At 44.3% G+C, this 19,968-nt stretch overlaps 1 protein-coding gene across 10 annotated transcripts; it reads right to left on the reverse strand.

Annotated features, from left to right (window-relative positions):
* Positions 1-778: 778 nt before the first annotated feature.
* On the reverse strand, positions 779-19,348 carry GCNT4 (glucosaminyl (N-acetyl) transferase 4). 10 transcript variants are annotated; one of them, XM_042012954.1, is made up of 5 exons: positions 18,870-18,975; positions 15,108-15,305; positions 12,811-12,886; positions 5,856-5,918; positions 779-4,411 (listed from the first exon to the last, which is right to left on the reverse strand). In XM_042012954.1, the coding sequence occupies exon 5, from the start codon at positions 4,408-4,410 to the stop codon at positions 3,043-3,045; it is 1,368 nt and encodes a 455-aa protein (XP_041868888.1). In that variant the 5' UTR covers position 4,411; positions 5,856-5,918; positions 12,811-12,886; positions 15,108-15,305; positions 18,870-18,975; the 3' UTR covers positions 779-3,042. The 10 variants fall into 10 exon arrangements, 9 of the variants coding, with proteins under 9 accessions (XP_041868888.1, XP_041868887.1, XP_041868885.1 ...); XM_042012953.1 differs by lacking the exons at positions 5,856-5,918; positions 18,870-18,975 and adding an exon at positions 19,206-19,348 and having other exon boundaries at positions 15,108-15,252; XM_042012951.1 differs by lacking the exons at positions 5,856-5,918; positions 18,870-18,975 and adding an exon at positions 19,206-19,294.
* Between the last annotated feature and the right edge of the window lie 620 nt (positions 19,349-19,968).

The raw sequence follows: 19,968 nt of genomic DNA on the forward strand, positions 1-19,968 counted from the left end.
AAACCACCCAAAAAACCCCCGCAAACCATGTGAGAGCAGGTAAGTGCCTATAATCTAAGTTTTGTCTCAAGTAAAACTTACTTGTCTTGCCACAAACTAGGTTCAGCCACTTTCCTCACAGATAATTTGTGGATCATGCCGTGGGTCCATTTTAAGCAATGGCAGACCTACCTGCGTAGAGAGCAATGATGATGATGATGGTGTTACCTACTTCTACAGTCTAATCACTTAACTGTGATACAGGCATCAGTATGGCAACACTGCTGAATGCAAAGCCAAAAAACAGAGACAAAACTATTCAAAAGTTAAAACGTTTATATTTTTACTGTTCTTGTCTTTGGAAACAATGAAAAGCATTCCTCCTTCCTTAGAGATCTGCAAGAGTCCCTGGAAAACCCAAGAAACCCAGCTGAAATTCAGTGTTGATCCTGTTGTGAGCAAGAGGCTGGACTAGAAGATCTTCCAGCCACATCAATCCATGATTGATTTTCATGAACTGCCTTTCTACAACCCTGAATAGCCTCTAAAGTTACTTTCAGAAAAGCAGAAATATCTAGAATTCTTTAGAAAATCAGCACTTCATAAAGTTGCAACTATGTCTGTACACCTCCCACTTCCCCACCCAGCAAACACACTGCTTTAATGGCTGATGCTGCATCCCACTGTGCCACATCCACAGCTGCTTCTCCACCACCCTGGAAACATGAGGTGCCTTATTTAAAACTAGTTAAATGACAGGCATCATTCAAGCCAATTAGTCAATTAAAATAGCACAAAGTTGCATGTTAATTAAAATTATATATTTTGATGAAGTTTAATGTGCTGGTGGATCATTTCTATAAATTTATGGCAGATCAAACAACTACAATTAAACCCAAATGTGTATGTGTGTACATACATACATAAATCCAGTTTAAATAAATACAAAATTTCAAATATATCATTAAGCATCAATTTATATGTACAGAAGGCTGTAGCTTGGCCCTCTGGGATCCTAACATTCTCTTTTAACCTTTTTACCACACGGGGAGTCTATTTTACATGCAAGTACTAATGTATGAATCTGTAAATACTATCAATATTTGATTTTCTACAAAGTATCTATAAATTACATCAAGTCGGGACAGCCTTGGGTAGACATGGCATGTCACTGAAGTAAGCAACACAGACTTTAAAAATAATCCCCATTTATTTCAGAAATAGTACATTAAAGAAATACTTGACCTGTGCAGCCACAGACTCCATAAATAGTCTGATAAATAATTAGTACTGTGCAACCAAACCCACAATACCCACAAGTTCCAAAGTGCTTAGCAAGACAATAGAATATTATGGTTCCCATTTTACAACAGGAACAGCTGAAACAGAAAACTCAGGTGGCTTGTCTGAGGTCGTACTGAAAATCAGTGTCACAAATGTGGAAAAAGGCCTGAGAATCCTGACTCTCAAACCAATCCTAAGCCACAGATGACTTCACTGTGACTAAATTTATAAGCAGAAACTGAAACCAAAAAGTAACTTGGCTCATTCAGGTCAAATGAGGAACAAAGATTGCCTATAGATACGAGTCATTACTGCAGCAATCTGTAGATCAGTAAGACCACATATAGATATCCCAAAGTCACTCATGGGGACAGGCCCCTCAATAAAGACAGGTGGCTAGAAAGAAGAGAGTGGCATGGAGAAAGCTAAACCCCAGGGTCCACTGAAACCACCAAAACAGAACTTGTGGCAGAACAACACACCAGGGAACCTCCAGCAACACTCCAACTGGCATGTCTGAGTTGCAGGAGTTTCTGTGGGGACCCGTGCTCTTGCAAACACTTCCCTCATTCTGTAGTGTGGGAAGCCCAGCTGCAAGAAGGCTCCTGAGCCACTTCATTACCAGGAGGCCTGGTAGGGCCATGGCAAGCAGGGGCTGTTGGAGAACTCTTGCTCTACAGCTGAACCAGGGCCCATTCAGGCACCTGTCAGCCTGGGATCATGGTAGTGCAAAGCCACAGGACTTGCACAGAAAAACACTTCATGCAGGGTCTTCTGTTCTGCAATATGGCTATTCTTATGATTACTGCTCAATTTTGTGTGTTCTGCACTTCAACAAAGCACCACACTGCTGAACACTAACTAGAAATAGCACTTGTTATCCACGGTGCGTAGACATACTGTCTCAAGATGACTGGGATTTCACAGAAACATATTCCTACAGGCAGACATAGAAATGAAGATTGACCTCTTTTGGCACTGATACCTCCCCCAGGTGGCTGCAGAGACTGCCCTTAGGGCACACAAGTATTCTGCCTTTGGAGAACACACAACTGTGTGCACTCAACAGTGCACAGCTGTTCCAACCAACTTTCACTGTTCATGAAACCAGCAGTGTTGGCATAGCATATGCTTCGTAGAAGGAAAAGCAATGCACAGGTTAGCTGAGAGAAGAGAAAAATGGTACACACAATGCAGTATATATAGGGATCTTCTTTCCCTTATAATCATCCAGTCATATTCACACTGCAAAGATCTGTGCAGCTCCCCAGATGAGAAGAGTGGAACTTTCAGGTGAGGTCACATGGCTCATTTGGTGTCATGCTGATCTCTTGGTTTTGTCTGTGAGATGGGCACTTGCAGTTTTCCTGAGGTAGCAGGTGCAGAGGTTTTTGCTTTATTCCCTTAAGAAAAGCAAAAGTGAAGGAAAAGAGGACAGGCAGACAGAAGTGCTGGAGTTTCTTACAAAAGATAAAAACGCACTTTAAGTAAAATACATTTCTGAAACACTCCACTGGGACAGACAGCACAAGAGCCTCCAAAAGCAAACTTCACCATCTCAGAATCACCCTGAAGACAATTACATGTTTATTGTGGCAAAACAGTTAATCAGAGAGAAATAACTTTTCATAAATAAATAGCCGAGCACCTGGCTCTGCAGGGCCCTGGACATTATATAGAATGGACGTTTTTCTCACTGCCATCCTGCAGCAGGTCAAGGCAGCAGAACTGCAGGTGCTGTGCTACAGCACCACACAGACAGCAGAGAGCACAGCACTGCTATATCAAGGCCTTTGTAGAACTTAAGTGCAGAAAGTGTTCATCAGAGGACAAATGCACCCACTCCTTCTGTTGTTCTGCCACCTTTTCTGCCAAGCATTTTACCAAGACAGGGTCTACTTTGGAGTCAATCTTGTTGGCGAACCAGTGCCCATAATTCAGAAGCCATCTTAATTCTCCGGCCCCGTAGATGCAGACACTGCGAAGGTGAGTACCAGTGCATGGAGGATACAAATAGTCTTCAAGATAATTCCATTTCACCAGACGAGTTTTGCTTTGTAAGTCTGTTACATCTTGGGATGACCTTGGAACTTCCCCGGGGACCCCGGGAACACGTACAAGAGTGGCCCAGAAATGTTCATCTGGAGAGTACGTGTCCCTTGACCACTCAAAAAAATCTTTTGCAAGTGAGCTTTCAAGGGTATATTGAATAAATTCTCGGCTTAAAACAAAATAGGCACTGCCTACAAATATCTCAATATTATGAGGTGGCGGATTCTTGGAAATGTTGGTTTTTACAGGCATCTGCATGTATTCATAAGGCACTTTCGTAAGTTCATAGTGGTAAGTAAATCGTTCTCTTTTGCTACTGCTTGGCTTTGAAGTTTCCAGCATGTTTCCTCCACTGAGTTTCTTCAGTTCAGCGACCAACTCAAAATTTGATCTCAAAGGGAAATCTTGGCCACACAAATTGATAACATACTTCCAAGGAACTGGAGAGTCCATCAAATCAGACAAACAATTAAAATCTGCTTGCAGACGTGAAATATGTGCATAGTCCACTGTCTCCAATTTTGATGCAATGAAAATATTTGGGAAACATTTAGCTATATTGTTCAAAGCAGATTTGAAACTTTTTGCTGCTTTTTGGTCATAATGGATGCAGTAAATATTTTGACGACTGTACAATGAATGTATGAGTCTTTCTACCATTGCTGCATCTTTGTGAACAACCATAGAATAAGCAATTGGAAAACTCTCCTCCTCTGGAGAAACAGGTTTTAGGTGGTATTTCCTAAGTGAACGATACACATGGCAGTCACTTGTCATTGCTACAACATCTTCATCAGCTAAATCAACTATTTCTTTTCTTCTTATCTCTAAACTCTTGCCAATTTCATGAGGATCTTGTTCGTATATAGATGAACAATTAATTTCATACTGGAACTCATTTCTAGGGTACGTATACCTGTTTCTAACATAAGGAGAAGTGCTCAAGAAGTGCTCAACCAAGTAAATGTCTTTAGAGGGAAAAAAGTGTCTTTCAACATGGAGGAGCTTCAACAGTGCAATCAGCCACCCAGTAACACACAGAATCAGGATCTTCCTTTGTGAGGGACATTTGTAGGACCACTTGCATCTCTTCATTCTGCAAGAAAAAAGAGACAAGGTGTTATTTTAAATCAGAAATCATCAGAGACAATTCCAACCTCTAAGAAAGACATGAGTGCACCAGTCTGCCTACAGCATAAACACCACGTTATGAGGACGGGGCACTGGTGATCTCTAGTTTCTTCTTAATCATCATTTTGAAATTTCACTCCCCAGAATGAGCTGAGTGAAGGCAATAAACCAGATGATTTCCAGCTAAATAAGAGTACCAGAACAAGACTCCCACTGTTTTTTTTCCAAACCATTTTAAAATTTATAATGAGCCACAAAATGAAGTATAGCAACCCCTGTACTGGCAAAAACATTACTGTCATCCATTTGAGTAGGAAGTATTGTTTATTTTCCTGAGTTACTACAAGGGATTCAATGAGAGCAGCACAGGGATCTCTAATAAGTCTGCAAAGAATATGTGCTTAATGGTAGATATTAGTATTGTTTTTAAAAAAAGGCATGAAACAGAAAGCTTTAGAATTCAAACACTGCATCCTCATTATCTCTAACACTGGAGCTGGCTCATAAAGATGTCCAAGGGGAAATTAATTTCCTTCCTGTCCTATGCCAACAGGATGTGATGAGCCCAAAGTCCTTTCTCTCTTCAGATTTCTTCTGGAAAATACTTCTAACTTGCCCTGAAGATAGAGGTGGATAAAGACATAGCACTTCCATGCACTAGTGTGAACATATAAGCAATGTACCATTCTAAAGGCAGAAGGGTAGTAGTAAGCAACAGTGCATCTGTCCTGCTCTCTGCCATGTGACCCAACCTTGGATGTGACCACAAAAATATACATGGCCCCTTTTTATACAGCATGTTATTTAAAAACATTCCTGTGTAGCACATTAACAACTGAGGTATCACCACAACAAAAGCTAAACACCAAGATCCTCCTCCATATAGCTTTGCTTTACTGGCTGATTGCAAGCAGCATTGTTTCTATCCCTGAATTAAAATTATACCAGAACCACATACAAGGGCAACAGTAAACTTAGCTCTACTTAGCTTAAGCAAAGCTCTGCTTTGTCTTTAAATTGAACAGCTCCCAATATTTTCTTTCAAATAGAAGATGTTCCAGCATGCTTCCAGAGTCAATAAAATGGTGAGGCCAGCGGAAGTGGCTCAGGTGACTGCACATCTCACGTATGCATGTAAAATCAAGTACTGAGATGTGCATTCAAATATATTGCAAGACTAACTTGGGCATCTTTAGCATCCCCTTAAATGTCAAGTCCTGTAAGCTGTAGCTACATTTAAATTGCAACTTGTCAAGGCAGAGCTTTTTCATTTGTCTGTTCTCCCTTGACTTTGCCTTTTTCTGTGCATCTTTGTCCTTAATATTTCTATTCCAGGGCAACAGAAAGAAGGAAATCTTCTTGTTTCACCGGGGGGTGCCATATACAAACCAGGGTAAGCCAACACATACCTATTTTGTAGAAACCAAAGCTCAGCAACTCTCTGCAGGTTTTAAACACAGTTTCCAGGTATGCTAACAAAGAAAGAGAAAAAACAGATCTATCTCATAGAATCATAGAATAGAATAGTTTGAGTTGGGAGGGACCTTAAAGATCATCTCATTCCAAAATCCCTGCCATGAGAGCAGTGAACCTTCCACTAGACCTTGAATACTGTCAGGGATGGGGAATCCACAACTTCTCTGGGCAACCTGTTCCAGTGCCTCGTCATCGTCAAAATGAAGTGAGGCATTCATATCTCTATGAAGCCAAAAATCCCAAATTCCCTCACAGCAAGAGGTGTTTTCCTCCGTATCTTCTTCAAATTAATCCCAGCCCAATGTCTAATCTTAGTTTCCCCTTTACCTACTTCCTTCATGTATCTGTGTTCCTGGAGAAAATCACTCTCAAAAGCTGCTCCTAACCAAAGGAAGGTTTTCAGCCATATGATAAAAGCCCTGTAGAGGGAAACACAGGTAACCTGCCCCATTTTTTTCTCTGGAGGGAGAAGACCTGTGTGATGTGGCCTTTCTGTGAAGCCCACCCCATGCCTCTGCCCAGTGTCTCCCTGGCTACCAAGGACAACACCTACCACCCCTGGCTGAACAGGGATTGCCTAATTCAAGGAGCGAATCTTCTCTTACTTTCTCCTTCAAAAAGGTGTGTCTGGACAAAGAAAAATGAGGCAAAAAAACCAACGCATTCCAAACTTCTCCAAAACCTCTCTATCTGTGTGGCCAGCTTCTGCCCAGTGCCAAACATTCTGTTGCTATGAAACCAAACAACGCTATAGAATCTTAGAATGTCCTGAGTTGGAAGGGACCCACAAGAATCATCAAAGTACAACTCCTGGCCTGGCACAGGATACCCCAAGAGTCACACCATGTGCCTGAGAGCATGGTCCACCTCAGAGTATTGAACTCTGTCAGGCTGCTGCTGTGACCCCTTCCATGGGGAGCTTCTTCCAGTGCCCAGCCACCCTCTGGGTGAAGAACCTTTTCCTTATATTCAACCTAAACCTCCCCAACACAACTTCAGACTGTTCCCTCAGGTCCTGCCACTGTCCACCACACAGAAGAAATCAGTGCCCATCCACCCCTTTCCCCTCACGAGAAAGTTTTATGTCATGGTGAGACCTCCCCCAGTCTCCTCCAGGCTGACCAGACCAAGTGCCCTCAGCTGCTCCTCCTACGGCTTCCCCTCCAGACCCTTCACCATCCTCGTGGCCCTCCTTTGGACACTCTCCAATAGCTTTATATCTCTCTTATCCTGTGGCACCCAAAACTGCCCCAGCACTGGAGGTGAGGCCGCCCCAGAGCAGAGCAGAGCAGGACAATCCCCTCCCTTGCCCGGCTGGTGATGCTGTGCCTGATGCCCCCAGGACACAGGTGGCCCTCCTGGCTGCCAGGCACTGCTGACTCATGTTCAACTTGCCACTGACCAGGACCCACTGGTCTGTTTCCACGGGGCTGCTCTCCCAGCCTTTTGTATCCCAGTCTGTCTGTACATCCAGGCTTGCCCTGTCCCAGGTGCAGAATCCAGCACTTGTCTTTGTTAAACTTCATAGGATTGGTGATTGCCCAGCCCTCTAATTAGTTGAGATCTATCTGCCTTCAACAGCTCCTCCCAATTTAGTGTCCCAGTTTATACCTTTGAGTCCTGCATCCAAGTCATTAATGAAGATGTTGAAGAGCACAGAGCCTAAGGTGAAGCCCTGTGGAACCCCACTGGTCACAGGCCACCAGCCTGATGTCACCCCATTCACTGTAACCCCTTGTGTCTGACCCGTCAGCCAGCTGCTCACCCATGGCATGACATATCCAGAAGGATCCTGTGAGGGACAGTACCAAAAGCTTTACTGAAATCCAAAAAGATCACATCACCTGGCTTCCCTTGATCAGCTAGGTGAGTTACCTTGTCATAAGAATTAGTTTGTCAAGCAGGACCCTCCCCTCATGAAGCTATGCTGACTGCAACCAATGACTGCATTGTCTTTCAGGTGTTTTTCAGTAACTCCCAGAATAATCTTCTCCATAATTCAATCAGGCACTGGACTGAGACTGACAGGCCTGTAGTTACCAGGGTCATCCCTCTTGCCTTGAAGGAATTCTTCCTCATGTCCAGCCTGAACCTTCCCTGGTGCAGCTTGAGGCCATTTCTTATCCTGTTGCTGGTTGCTTGGGAGAAGAGGCTGACCCCCATGTTGCTACAGCCTTCTTTCAGGTAGCTGTAGAGAGCAGTAAGGTCTCCCCTGAGCCTACTCTTTTCCAGGCTAAATAACCCCAGCTCCCTCACTCCTCATATGACTTACTTTCTAAATCCTTCACCACCTTTGTTGCCCTTCTAAATAATTTTTCTCTCACCAGTATAAAGCTAATTTCAGCAAAAGGCTGAGATTTCTTGAGGAACAGTGGGAGACCAGATAACTAAATCTCTTGGGACAGAAGGGTCATCACAAACCTCACTGGGTTTTGACTCAACTTCAAAACTCTTTATTTTTGACCACATGAAGACTCAAAGCCCTACTCAGACATCGAGGTGTACTGTACGCACCCTCCTCTTCGGAGAAGCATGGAATGAATGAACATGGCACATGAGAACAGGAAGCTATTGCTGCCCAAAGCGCTTATCGTGGGTAGCACTGACCAGATGGTAACTCTGGTTATCTTGCCCACAAAAACATTTTCCTCAGGTGATGCCATACAATACACAGGCAAGGTTCCATCTTTTGTATCAAGATTTTCTATTATGATTTTATACTATGAGCTTGGCATTGACATGTTGCCTTGTTCTGTAAAAGGTGTTACTTGTCTTTTCTACATGTGAGAAGACTCTTGAGGTACACTTGCTTGACCCAGGACTTGAGGAGGGCAGAAGCCCCAGGTCTTCACCCAGCATAAGACTTCTATCCAGATCCTCCCCAGGTTATACAGCCCTTTGATGAACCTTGGGTCCAAGGAAATCCTCTTCTCCTGCCTCCGCACCACACTATTAATAAAACTCCCAGATTTTACCCTCTCCATGTGGGCCAGAACAAACACATGCACTTGTATCTGATTAACAGATCCATTATCAATTTATTATGTCAAAAAAACTGCACTTCCCTTGTCACTAGCAGTGTAATGCAAAACACAAAAACCCAATTTTATTAAAGTCTGGCAGTTGTCTCTCCCTTCACAACTGCTGCTCAAGTTCAGAGAAGATGTATGAAGGCTAAGTATCCATCCCTCAGGACCAGCTACAGCTCAGCCTCACAAAGATCATGCCATCAGCTGCAAAGTCTGCTATCTCAAAGTTTTCTGAATTCATAAAGCCATGCCCACTACTCAGGATCCAATTGCAAAATGAAAATGGGTGAAGTTGTCAGGAAAAGCAGGAAATCCTCTCCCCGGGTCCTCAGACTTCACATGGGAGGACTCCCACTTCAGGAGTGTGGTCACTGGGAAGTGGCCCAGCAAAAAGCTTCCAGTCATGAACCACAGACACTAATTGCAACTCTTCTGATTAACAGCAAGGTTCTAAGTGTGTCTTCTGTGATACTGAAGTTTAAAAATGTTAGGCAAGGGTAAGGTGTTCTGCTAACACCAGATGCAACCTGGTTGAAAAACTCTGAACATGCTGCTCTTTGAATCATGTGAAAAACTGAATGATTTTGCATTTCACTGGCACCCCCAAGAAACACGCGCATTGCCTCACATCAACGTATGTCTTATAAACTCAACAGAAATACTTCCTATTTCAGGATTTTTTGTTTAAACTGAATTGAGTTCTAAAAGAAATTCAGTTTTGAATGAGAACAAAATTTTACAGAGGGCAACAATTCACATATTGGCTTGTTTTACAAATTAGGGTATTTTCATCAAAATTAGGATAGATTAGAACAATGTTTTCTTCTTCATTTGCATCTTTTAATAACTAAAAAAGCGTTCTTTTCTGTAAAAATTTATAAAAGCAGCAGTGGGACTCCTTGCCTCCAAGGCAGACTCTAAAGAGGGAGTGATGATGTGCCCAAAAAACTATTCTGCTGTTTCACCTGAGCACTGTGTAATTTTTGTTGCATTCTGATCTAAATACACAGGCTAAGGCCACTGTGCACTATTGGTTATCAAGGTTATTGCAATATTGAAGGTATGATTCCTATATTACTTAATTTTTGTTATTAATAGTTCCATAACATTGAATATCTAAGATGCTGTGGAAACAATACCAATCAGTGTAGGCTAGCTTTAAATTGGTTTTGAGTGTGCCCACCAGAATGCTCACTGTATTTACCAAATCAGTGTAAAGTGAGCCTTATAAACTTTGCATCTTCTCAGTGCTATGCAAAGAAATTTTTGTGGGCCAGCTGGTAAACTGCGTATCTGGGTAGCATTGGATACCTCTTACCAGTCCAGCATCTTTTCCCTGGAGGGAAGCAAACCACACATACAGAAAGAGGAGCAGAGAGAAGTCTTATCCACCACCTCCATGTAAGCCCACAGCCCTTGAAAGAAAAAATAGGAACTGCTGTTGCTGTTAATTGGAAGAAGAACACAGCAGTCAGGTGAAACTGTACATTATCAGATCTGGTGGTCCAAACTGCTCTGAAGAACCTCCTGTGAGCACATACATTAATTCATTTGGAATAACATTTGTACAAAGTGTACATCCCTTCCTTCAGGGTAAAATTAAGCTCAAATTAACACTCCTACTAAAAAACTGTACACCCTCACACATTGTTTCATAGAATTACAGAAACATGGAAATACTTGAATTGGAAGGGGACTTTAAATGTCATCTAGTCCAACTCCTCTACCATGGGCAGGAACATTTCCACTAGACTGCTTGAGGTTGTCCCACAACATCTGGTCATACTTTATGCTAGGAAGCAGAACTTAATGTGGTGAAACTACCCAGACTACTTCTAGATTTGGTCTTGAAAAAACCAGCAGAGAACCTGTTCTGCATCCTAGTTGCTCTACTATGCACATGAGACACACCTTGCCCAAGCTAAGATCTGAGGCCCTCTGCAGGTGCTGGAAAGATGTAAGATACAAAAGGATCACCAATTCGTCCCAAAGCATGAACCACGAGATGGGCTGGATGAAGCATCCCTGGTAAAGTCACGGTCACAACAAACAGAAGCCAGGAAAAAGCCCAGCTTTTGCATGACAACTGCCAGCTCTGCCAGCTCTGCTTGCAATGGCACAGCCTTGTTGCACCTCCAGTGAGAAGTGAGGAGCAGCAGTATTTCACCCAGCTGTGATCCTCTGCCAGGAACACCCAGCAGCTCCTCCATCCCAGAGTGGCACTCAGAAGCAACGGAGAAAAGCCAGGAAGATGCTCTAGCCAGCGCAAGTCTGAGTTAGCTCAGAGAACCAAGATCCTGCTCTGGCTGACCTCCAATGTCTCATATACACCAGCGCTGCAGCAGCTTCAGCCCTCTTTCAGGCCACCCCTCTGTAAATGTTTAAGGAGACATTTGAGCAACTCAGAGGAATGGACAGGTTCCATTCATGAGCACAAAGAAATTGGCAGGCTTTGGGCTCACACTGTGTCTCTGAAAGTGTGTTTCCACTTTAGTAAGACTCTAATAATATATATATGGAGACCTTGTTCCTGTGAGAGACCAGGGCTTTACTGCAGCAGCTCACACTATTATTTTTGTTTTTTCTGTAAACTCAGTGAACCCAGACTCCCAGTCTGTGCAACTTTGTGATACCAATGTCAGTCTTCCACAGGAGGAGTCTAGAGCTCCCTTCACATTGAGCAGGAGCAAATTACCAACTCTCACATTTCTCTTGCTCTGCATGGTGAGTCTCACCTGCCATCCACATAGTGCAGAGTTTCCAGTTTGTTTGTATTCAGAGCACACTGCTTTATTAGCAGCTTCTGAACTACCTTGTTTGAGAAAATACAGAATTTTTCAACTCCCTAGCACTTCATTCCCTTTCCTCATTGTGTCTTTTCTGATACAGCTTGTGCTGCATTAAACTCAAGTACTTCAGAGATTAAAGGTAGAAGCTTCCTACAATGGGTGGATCTGCAATGCCCAGAAGCTCCCTGAATGTCGCCTGCAGGTTGGAGCCACTATGAACCATCCGGCTCCATCACAGGAAGCACAGAGCCTGGTGGAGCCAAGATATGAGATGTACCTCCAGGCAGAAGGAAAAAACTCCTGCTTTGAAGGTTGGGTTTTGTTCAGGAAAAATGAAGGGATCCATGCTCAAAGAGGGCTGACACCATGGAGAAGGAAAAGCATTCCTTTGATGTTGGAAGCAACAGGCTCAGCAGCAGGCATGCGGGCAGGGCTACCTGAGGAAGACTGTAACTTGTCTGCCTGTAATAACCAATGCATCACAACTTTCCTGAGGAGCACAAGGCATGTATCAATGTCCACTGGCCCCTCTGCTCTGCCCTCTCCCAGTCCTTCCCGAAGGACCTGCTCAGTAGCAAGCAAACGTCCAATCTCAACCACCAGCTACACTGAGCTACAGAAAACAAAAGGCAGGCTCTCTCCTAATGCATAGTGCTACCAAATTTATCATACTTCTTTTCTACTTTAGCAATACTGATCAAAGAAGTCTGTGACTTTCTATAGATGCCACAAATTACTTTTGGTGTCATGCCAGATGGCCAGCTGGAAGGAACCATCTCTTGTCTGTTGTCACATCAGCTTGGGACTGGTTTACCCAGGGCACAGACTGACAAGAAATGTTGACTGCTACTAGAATAGGGATTATTGGAAAGTTCAGGCTGTGAGGAGGCAGTGCTCTCTCCTCAGTGGATCTGAAATACATAGTGCTTGCTATGAAAGCTGTTGTGAGCCAGCCTACTTCTCTGCTTGCCACAGAGCAAGAGTTATGTGAAAAGGTCAAGTTTGAGTGTAAGTCTGTGGAAGGAGACAAAAGAGAGAGAGCAGATGTAGGGGAACAGAAGTGCTTTTACCCCATCATGTGATTTTCTCTTGCATGAAGAAACCCTTCTGCATATGTACAGCATGAACCAAGCTCCTTGCTGTCACCTAGGTAAAAAAACAAAAAGGGAATGGGTGCTGAGAAGAGCAGGGGCAGCAGAACAGAGGTTGGGAAATTATGAAAGAGGAGAATGGAGAGAGGCAAAAACAGTGTCTACACCTTTCCTTGGAAACCAGGTCACAGTGTATTTCAGCAGCTAACACCATTACCACATAAAGCAGGAACTATGGGAACAATTCCCTCTCCTCCAGGTAAAAACACTTTAGAAAAGTTCTCCCTGATAAAATATCTCTGTTTGCTTAATACACACCTGCTCCCACAGCAATGCAAACTTGGTGGTTTGCATGACCAACTCCGTGGAAAAATTTAGTTAGCTCGTCCTGGTTTTCCCTCTGGTCTATACAAATCAAGTCTGGGTCTTGATAGGTCTATGGGAAAGACAGAGGGGATGATGTTCCTGGGAAACTGGGGAAGCGGAAAAGTAATCATGTGCTTTCCTAAGCTATTTATTTTATTTTTTAGTAAACTGTCTGTCTGAATTAAACTTTTAACACTACTTGACTATTCAATGCTGCTAACTAGAAAAGTTAATTTATTAATGTGCTAATTTTTTTACTGCTGCTAGCTGGTTATTTCCATTGCAAAATTATCTATTGATAGGGATCATGGGATTTCTGTAGGAGTACTTTTTATTGGCATTAAATCTTAATTAGTTGATTCTATCAAGTTTGTCTGGTTTTCCACCCACTTGCCCTGCATGGGAGCCTCAGCCTGTGCCCCTCTAACACAGTCACACTTACCACCAGCCTCATTCTACACAGCTCACCCCCTTGTTTTGGCTTGCCTAGCTGATGTAAGATTACTTACTTTTCACTTACAGTTTCTCTGAATGATGAACAACTAAAGAGCTAAGTAACTACAATTACTTACACACTTAATTGCAAGATGCGGAAAACTATGTCACTACTTTTAGACCTAATTAAATGATAAACCTGCTGATTTTAAGACCCTGAAGACTTAAAACAACATAATGTCCCAATGAAAAACAGTAAGAAAAGACTACAGTTAGCAGAGTATGGTTTGTGCTTCTGGAAGAGGAAAGACAGGTTCTTGCCACACACATGGGAAACACAGACCTGGCAATTATGAATATTGCACACGACTTTGTCCTGATATTAATCATGAGGAAGGACTCTTTCTTGCATAGGATCTGTATTTCCCAGCAGAACTTTCTGTGAAGACACTAAGTTGCTTTGCTTGTCTGTTTGCCACTCAGTTCCAGCTCTCTGTATGCTCTTTAGAAAAGCTGGATTCTCCTTTCCAGTTGCCTCCAGTGGCAATCTCCATAGTTTCAGTAAAATATCTTACATTAATTTCAGCATGTTCATGTCCCAGAGATATGCCAAGGTAAAGAAAGTCAATGTCTCAGCTCTTTGGCTAGGAAAAGAGGCAAGCAACTTCTGCAGGGTCATACACGCAGCACAAAAGAGAATGTGGTTCCTCTGCAACCCCAACTAATCTGAGCTGCTTTACAGTAACTTTTCATGAAAGCTCTTTTGCTGGAGGCCTGAAAAGAAAAGTCTCTCAGCAAATCCCTTGGTACACCTCATACTACTGCACCATGCCAGTCAGAGGATTTGCAGCCCTCTTAAAGCAAAAAAGTGTTAAGAACGCCCAGAGATAGTCAGTCATCAAAATTCCCAAGCGTGATCCTCATATATTCAGAATTCTAATTCTCTGGCTTTGTGAGATGGGGGTATCCGTGCTTGCCAAGGACTTAGTGTACTATAAAGGCAGAAGTCAAGAAAACAAACAAACCATCAAATCCCACTAACAGAGTTTACTCCCTTGTGATTTGTGGCAATCTAGAGTTTAACAGCTTTGTTCCACCTTATATGGGAATTTAAAGCAATAGTACTATAGTGGAGACAGGGTTAACATTTAAACTATAGTATAACACAAAAATTAGGCCCAAAGGGACAGAATTTGTGTTCATTGGCAAGGAGAAGCACTGTAAAAGATGGTGGAAGTTTCCTGTTAGACAGGGAAGCAGGAGAAACTGCACTACACTGCAGAAAAGCTCCCATTAACAGCTCAAAATATTTCTCCATTTTCTTCACCTCCTCGCCAAGCTGCCTGCAAACTCTTCTCTGCAACCCCCCACTGTAAATCAACCTCTTTAAGTCATTTCCTCCCCCTCCTCCCCCCTCACCAAAGTCACAGCTTGTCATATCAGCAAGATCACATCAAAGAGAGCTGCACACCTACCTCCTGGACTTAGCTGTGGTGTCTTCCCCTCCTTAGGATGCTCTGTCCCAGGACATCAATATGGGCACAGCCCGCTCAGTGGGCGAACAAAGTTGTGGTGTCTGCTCCATTCTGCCACTGCCTGCAGCCTCCACCAGTATCAGTGCTTCAAGTCCGTATGAAGTTGGACATACAGAAGTAGTAGGGATGACATTATTTCTTGCACAAATTACAAAAGAAAATTGTAAAATGTTAGCTGAAAATTAATGAACATGGAGGCGTTGCACGGTAAGTACTGGGGCGGGTGGGCATGAAGGGTAGCAATGTCTGCAGTTGTGATATAAAAAGCCTCTGCTTTTTAGCAGGTTGGTTGGGAAGGTTTTATTATTACTATTATTATTAAGCTGTGGAAGGCGTTATCTGTGTAAGAAGCATGTATTTTTGTTTACTCACATAGCATTTCTAAGCACCAAGAAGGCAGGGAGAAAGAAACACCATAAAAAGAGCAGATCACATCAAAGCAACGTAATTTCCTTCTCCACCAGAGTAAAGAGGACTTGGGGAGAGGCAGGAAAGCACTGGGACATGAGGAATCTGTCAAAAGCCTCACCAAGTTTAAGATACACACGGTACTTCTGGTACCAAGACTCCAGGTCTCAGAGGCCTGCTCCCTCCACAAATAAAATAGCTCTGACACTAAGCCAAGGTGAGAAGTTTGGGCTACTGTTATGACACCCACAGTCCTCATGATACTTCCTGAAATCCTCCTTAGATCTGATGACCTGCATTGCAAGTTCACCTATACGTAAGTACTTTGTATGGTATACAATGTCTCTGTGGCAAGAAATACATTTCTGGGTTATTATACCTAACTTTTCTCTGTGTGATGCTTAAAAAGAAATTTGAGGAACTAAACGCTGTACTATTTGCGTATATCACAAACAACTATCATGGTATTTTCCCTCGAGGAAAGCAGCAGTATTCCTAAGGCATATGTAGCATTCTCCTCCTCTCCATCCACATTTTGACCAAAATACTAGCCTCTAGCACACTAGCCTCCTCTTCATCACCAGTCTTCCAGCTGATACAGAATTATAAACTGCACTTTTGTGACTGAAGTAGGCTGAGTCTCATAAGCCCCAAAGAGGGCTCTGGGTGTCACAGATTCAAGGGATCCTGCAGTCCTGCCTTAGCTTGTTGTCCCCAGCATTGCAAAATTATACAGAGAGAACAGTATCCAGATTCCTTAATATGGAATATTAATACTTAATATTGACACACTGTGTTTGCGTAAGATGCAATGTGGCAAGACAGTAGCTGGGTCAACTTTACCTCTTTTCAGTGTGGTGGGAGGGTACAGTGGCCAATTGTACCATGTATTATAAATTGATTAAAAAATTAAGAAAATGGGACATTTTCTGTGAGAAAAAAGCTCCCAACACATACAAAACTGGAAAAGGTCTGCAGAGGGCTATGCATCTTTTGAGTAAGATTTAGGGTGATGACTTGTCCCTGCCTGGAAATTAAGCATGCAGAAAGACCTCCACCAGCAAAGAACAATGCACCACAAAAACACACACAGGCCAACTGCACTCCACAGTCAATCCAAAAGGAAATTGATTGGCACCAGGGAATCCTGCACAGGCCAGGGGCTAGCTACTTGACCCACCAGACAAGCCATGCAGCAGTTAGATACTACAACAGAGCCCTGTTGTAGGAGGATGGGTGGGTCTCTGACAGGCTGGTACGTACCCTGTCACCTGCCTTTGTCTGAGTGTGGTGCAATTACAGAGCTCCTCTTTCCTCACAGCTGGCTCTCTTGTACTAAAAGCAGAGGGACCTCTGCCTCACACTTGGTCACATCACAAACCCTGGTGAAGCCTTTTTCATTTTTTAGTGTTTCAGTGAGATGTCTGATGCGGCTTGACTTGTTGACAATTACGCAAAATGCACTCCCTTGCTGGATTCGGCACCCTGCTGGTTATGTTGCAGAAATGAGCTTTTTATGACTCATCTGGTACATTTCTTAGTTCCTTTATCAATATTTCTTGGAAGACCTCAAAAGCTGGAGTCACCATATGACTCCTGATGACTCTTTCTGTATCTGTAACTGCTACATAAATGCTTTAAGCTGAATTCCTCTGAACTCACCTGGACTACTTATTTCAGGTACAGTCTCTTGCCTCTCACCAAGGCATTTATAGGATCACAACCAGGCTGTTGACTGACTAGAATAATTTGCACATATTAGGCCATAAAATAGCATGCATATTATAGGTTATGAACCACAAAACCCACAGAACCTGGTACATAAGCAGCTTTCAGTGTGTGGATCCCATTCTTGGGGATCTGGATCCCCAGTGTAATATCACACAAAGGTGGTGCTAACACAAGCATCTGAAACCTGAATGTATTCCTTATCACCATTACAGCTTTTCAAAAAGTTATAATCCTTAGGAATTACTAATTTATATGATACATATGTCAAAAAGCATTAGCCAGGTTTGTTGGTAATCTTTAAATGCCTTTACAGCTGGGTAGTATACACAAAAATACAAAAAAACTGGGCCAAAACCCACCACTAACAGATGTACAAAACCAGAAACCACAGTTGCACAAATGTAGTAGCATTTCACTTCGCTGTCTATGACCATCTCAGAAAAACTACATGCATGAAAGAACAATCACATCATATCCATGGAGCCCATCCAGCCCAGGATGTTGTCCCATAGTAGTCAAAAGCTGATACTTTCTCCTGGAAACAGGAGAAAGGACAAGTATTCTTGAACAGTTTCTCCACATGCCCTTTCCGCTTCCATTTGCTTACAGCTTAGAAGTTTTCAAAGACAGTTTACAAATGTCTGTTTCTTCAGAAATTTTGAGTTCTTTCATCTAGTCATTTTTGAACCTACACAAGCTTTCTGACATACAGAGACTAGGGAGTGTGGGGGTGGGGGGCAACATGCTACAGCTGACTTGAGCATGGTGTAAAAACCACTTTCTTGTATTTGCTTTCAATCTTTGCCTTCCAGTGTCACTTGACTGTTCTAATTCCCTGTCTGAAAGAAGCAAACAGCTCTTCCTTGTTAATTATCTCCACTTCGGTTGCAAGTTTATCTACCCTCTCTACCCCTCAGCTGTTTCTCTTACAAGCAAGCAAATGCAAAATTTATTTATGGAAAAAGGCTACTGTTAAGGAAATGTGCCTATCTCAAAATGAAACAGATTGGTTTATGGATTAGATGTTTGGAATGAGTTAGAGGATGTTCAATGGAGCAGAGCCCCAGGTGGGACACAGTGGAGGTTCCCCATAAGGTCTTCTTTTTCTGAGCCTTACTCTGGTATTAGTAAATTTGTTCACCCGCTAATGAGGGGCAAGATGCTACTGTCTCTCTTCGAGAAAAAAGAAGAAGAAAAAAAAAAAAAAGGAAAGAGTTCTGACAGATTCTTCCTGTTCTTACTTTCTGTTTCCTCACAAGGAAGAACCTCTTTCCGTCCTAAACAAATGACTAAGTGCACTTGGCAAATTTGAACATAGCTACATGAACGTTTTGAGCAATTTACTGAGAAACGAAAAAATGCCAACATCACAGCAACCCTGACTCCTCTTACCAAACCTCACTCTAAGTTGGTGTAACTGTTGCTTCTGGAAAGAAGCTTACGCGGCTGCAACATCTGGGCACGCCGCCTACCAGCCGGGCTGCAGGCAGGTGTGTTCCCCGGCTCCGGACACCCGCAAAATCCCCCCGTAACTAACTTTTAAAACAAACGGCGCCTTCTTACCGGAGCTCTCCCGCAGCACCAGCACTGACCCTGCTCCTCCTGCTCCGGCCGCCTCCAGCGCCGCGCCCGGCCCGGCCCTCTCGCCCCCGCGCAGCACCGCCCCGCCTGCGCTCCCGCGGAGTCACACAGTGCCGCCCTTTCCTCCCCCTCCCCCTCCTCCCAAACTCCGCCGCCGCGGCCGAGCATCCAAGTTTGTGCCTTCGGCAAAGCCCCCGGGAGGGGGACGGGAGCTGCTGCGACCCCAATGCACCGCTCCTCGAAGTTAGGGCTCAGCTTCGCGGGCCGGGACCCCTCGTTGCCGCTGTCCCGGGACGTGCCCACCGGCCGCGCACTCACCCGAGCGGATCGCGGCCGTCCCGGGGCGGCGCGGTGCTCGGCTCGTGTGTGAACGGGTGTGTGATGGGTGTGCGGCACAGCATTTTCCTCCATGACGTGGAGGAAATAAGAAGAGCCGCCGCCCGCCCCGAAACCTGGCGGGCAGGAGGAGGAGAACGAGTGGGAGGTGGCGGTGAGGTCCCCGCCAGCACCTGGGACCGGGAGGAACCTGCCGCCTCCACGCCGCCCCTCCGGCAAACGCGGCGCCGAATTCCTCACGGCTGCCCTGCGGAGGCGGAGCAGCCGAGGAGCTCCGCAACCTCGGCCGGGCGGCAAGACAGGGCTGCGAGTGGGCTGGGCTGGCGACGAGCCCCCCGCCCGGGCTCCTCGTCCTCTGCTCGGCTGCCCCGAGAGCGCACAGCCCTGAAGAGGGATGAGCTGCAGCGGTCGGGTGGGCACGAGGGCGGCGATGGCTGCAGTTCTGAACTGATAAGCTGTAGCCCGCCGTTAAGCCTCTGCTTTTGAGCAGGTTGGTTGGGGAGGTTTTATTATTATTTTTTATTTAGCAGTGAAATAACTTGCCGCTGCACTGGAATACTGCAGCTCCCCAACGACTTCCAGGCAAAGGTGTTTTAAGGTCAGGCCGAGCTGTTGGCTCTGCTCGCAGAGAGCCTCGGGCCCTGGTGCACTGGCTCGGTGGGAGATGTAGAAGACGCCACCACACCGGAGAGCATCTGTCTGCTGCTGTAGCGCTGACCCTGCAGATGGGCATCGCTGTGACAGC

Source organism: Corvus kubaryi, unplaced genomic scaffold (assembly GCF_017639235.1).
Source record: "Corvus kubaryi isolate FWS band 111438036 unplaced genomic scaffold, C.kubaryi_AGA036_p1.0 split1-37296, whole genome shotgun sequence".
Taxonomy (NCBI): domain Eukaryota; kingdom Metazoa; phylum Chordata; class Aves; order Passeriformes; family Corvidae; genus Corvus; species Corvus kubaryi.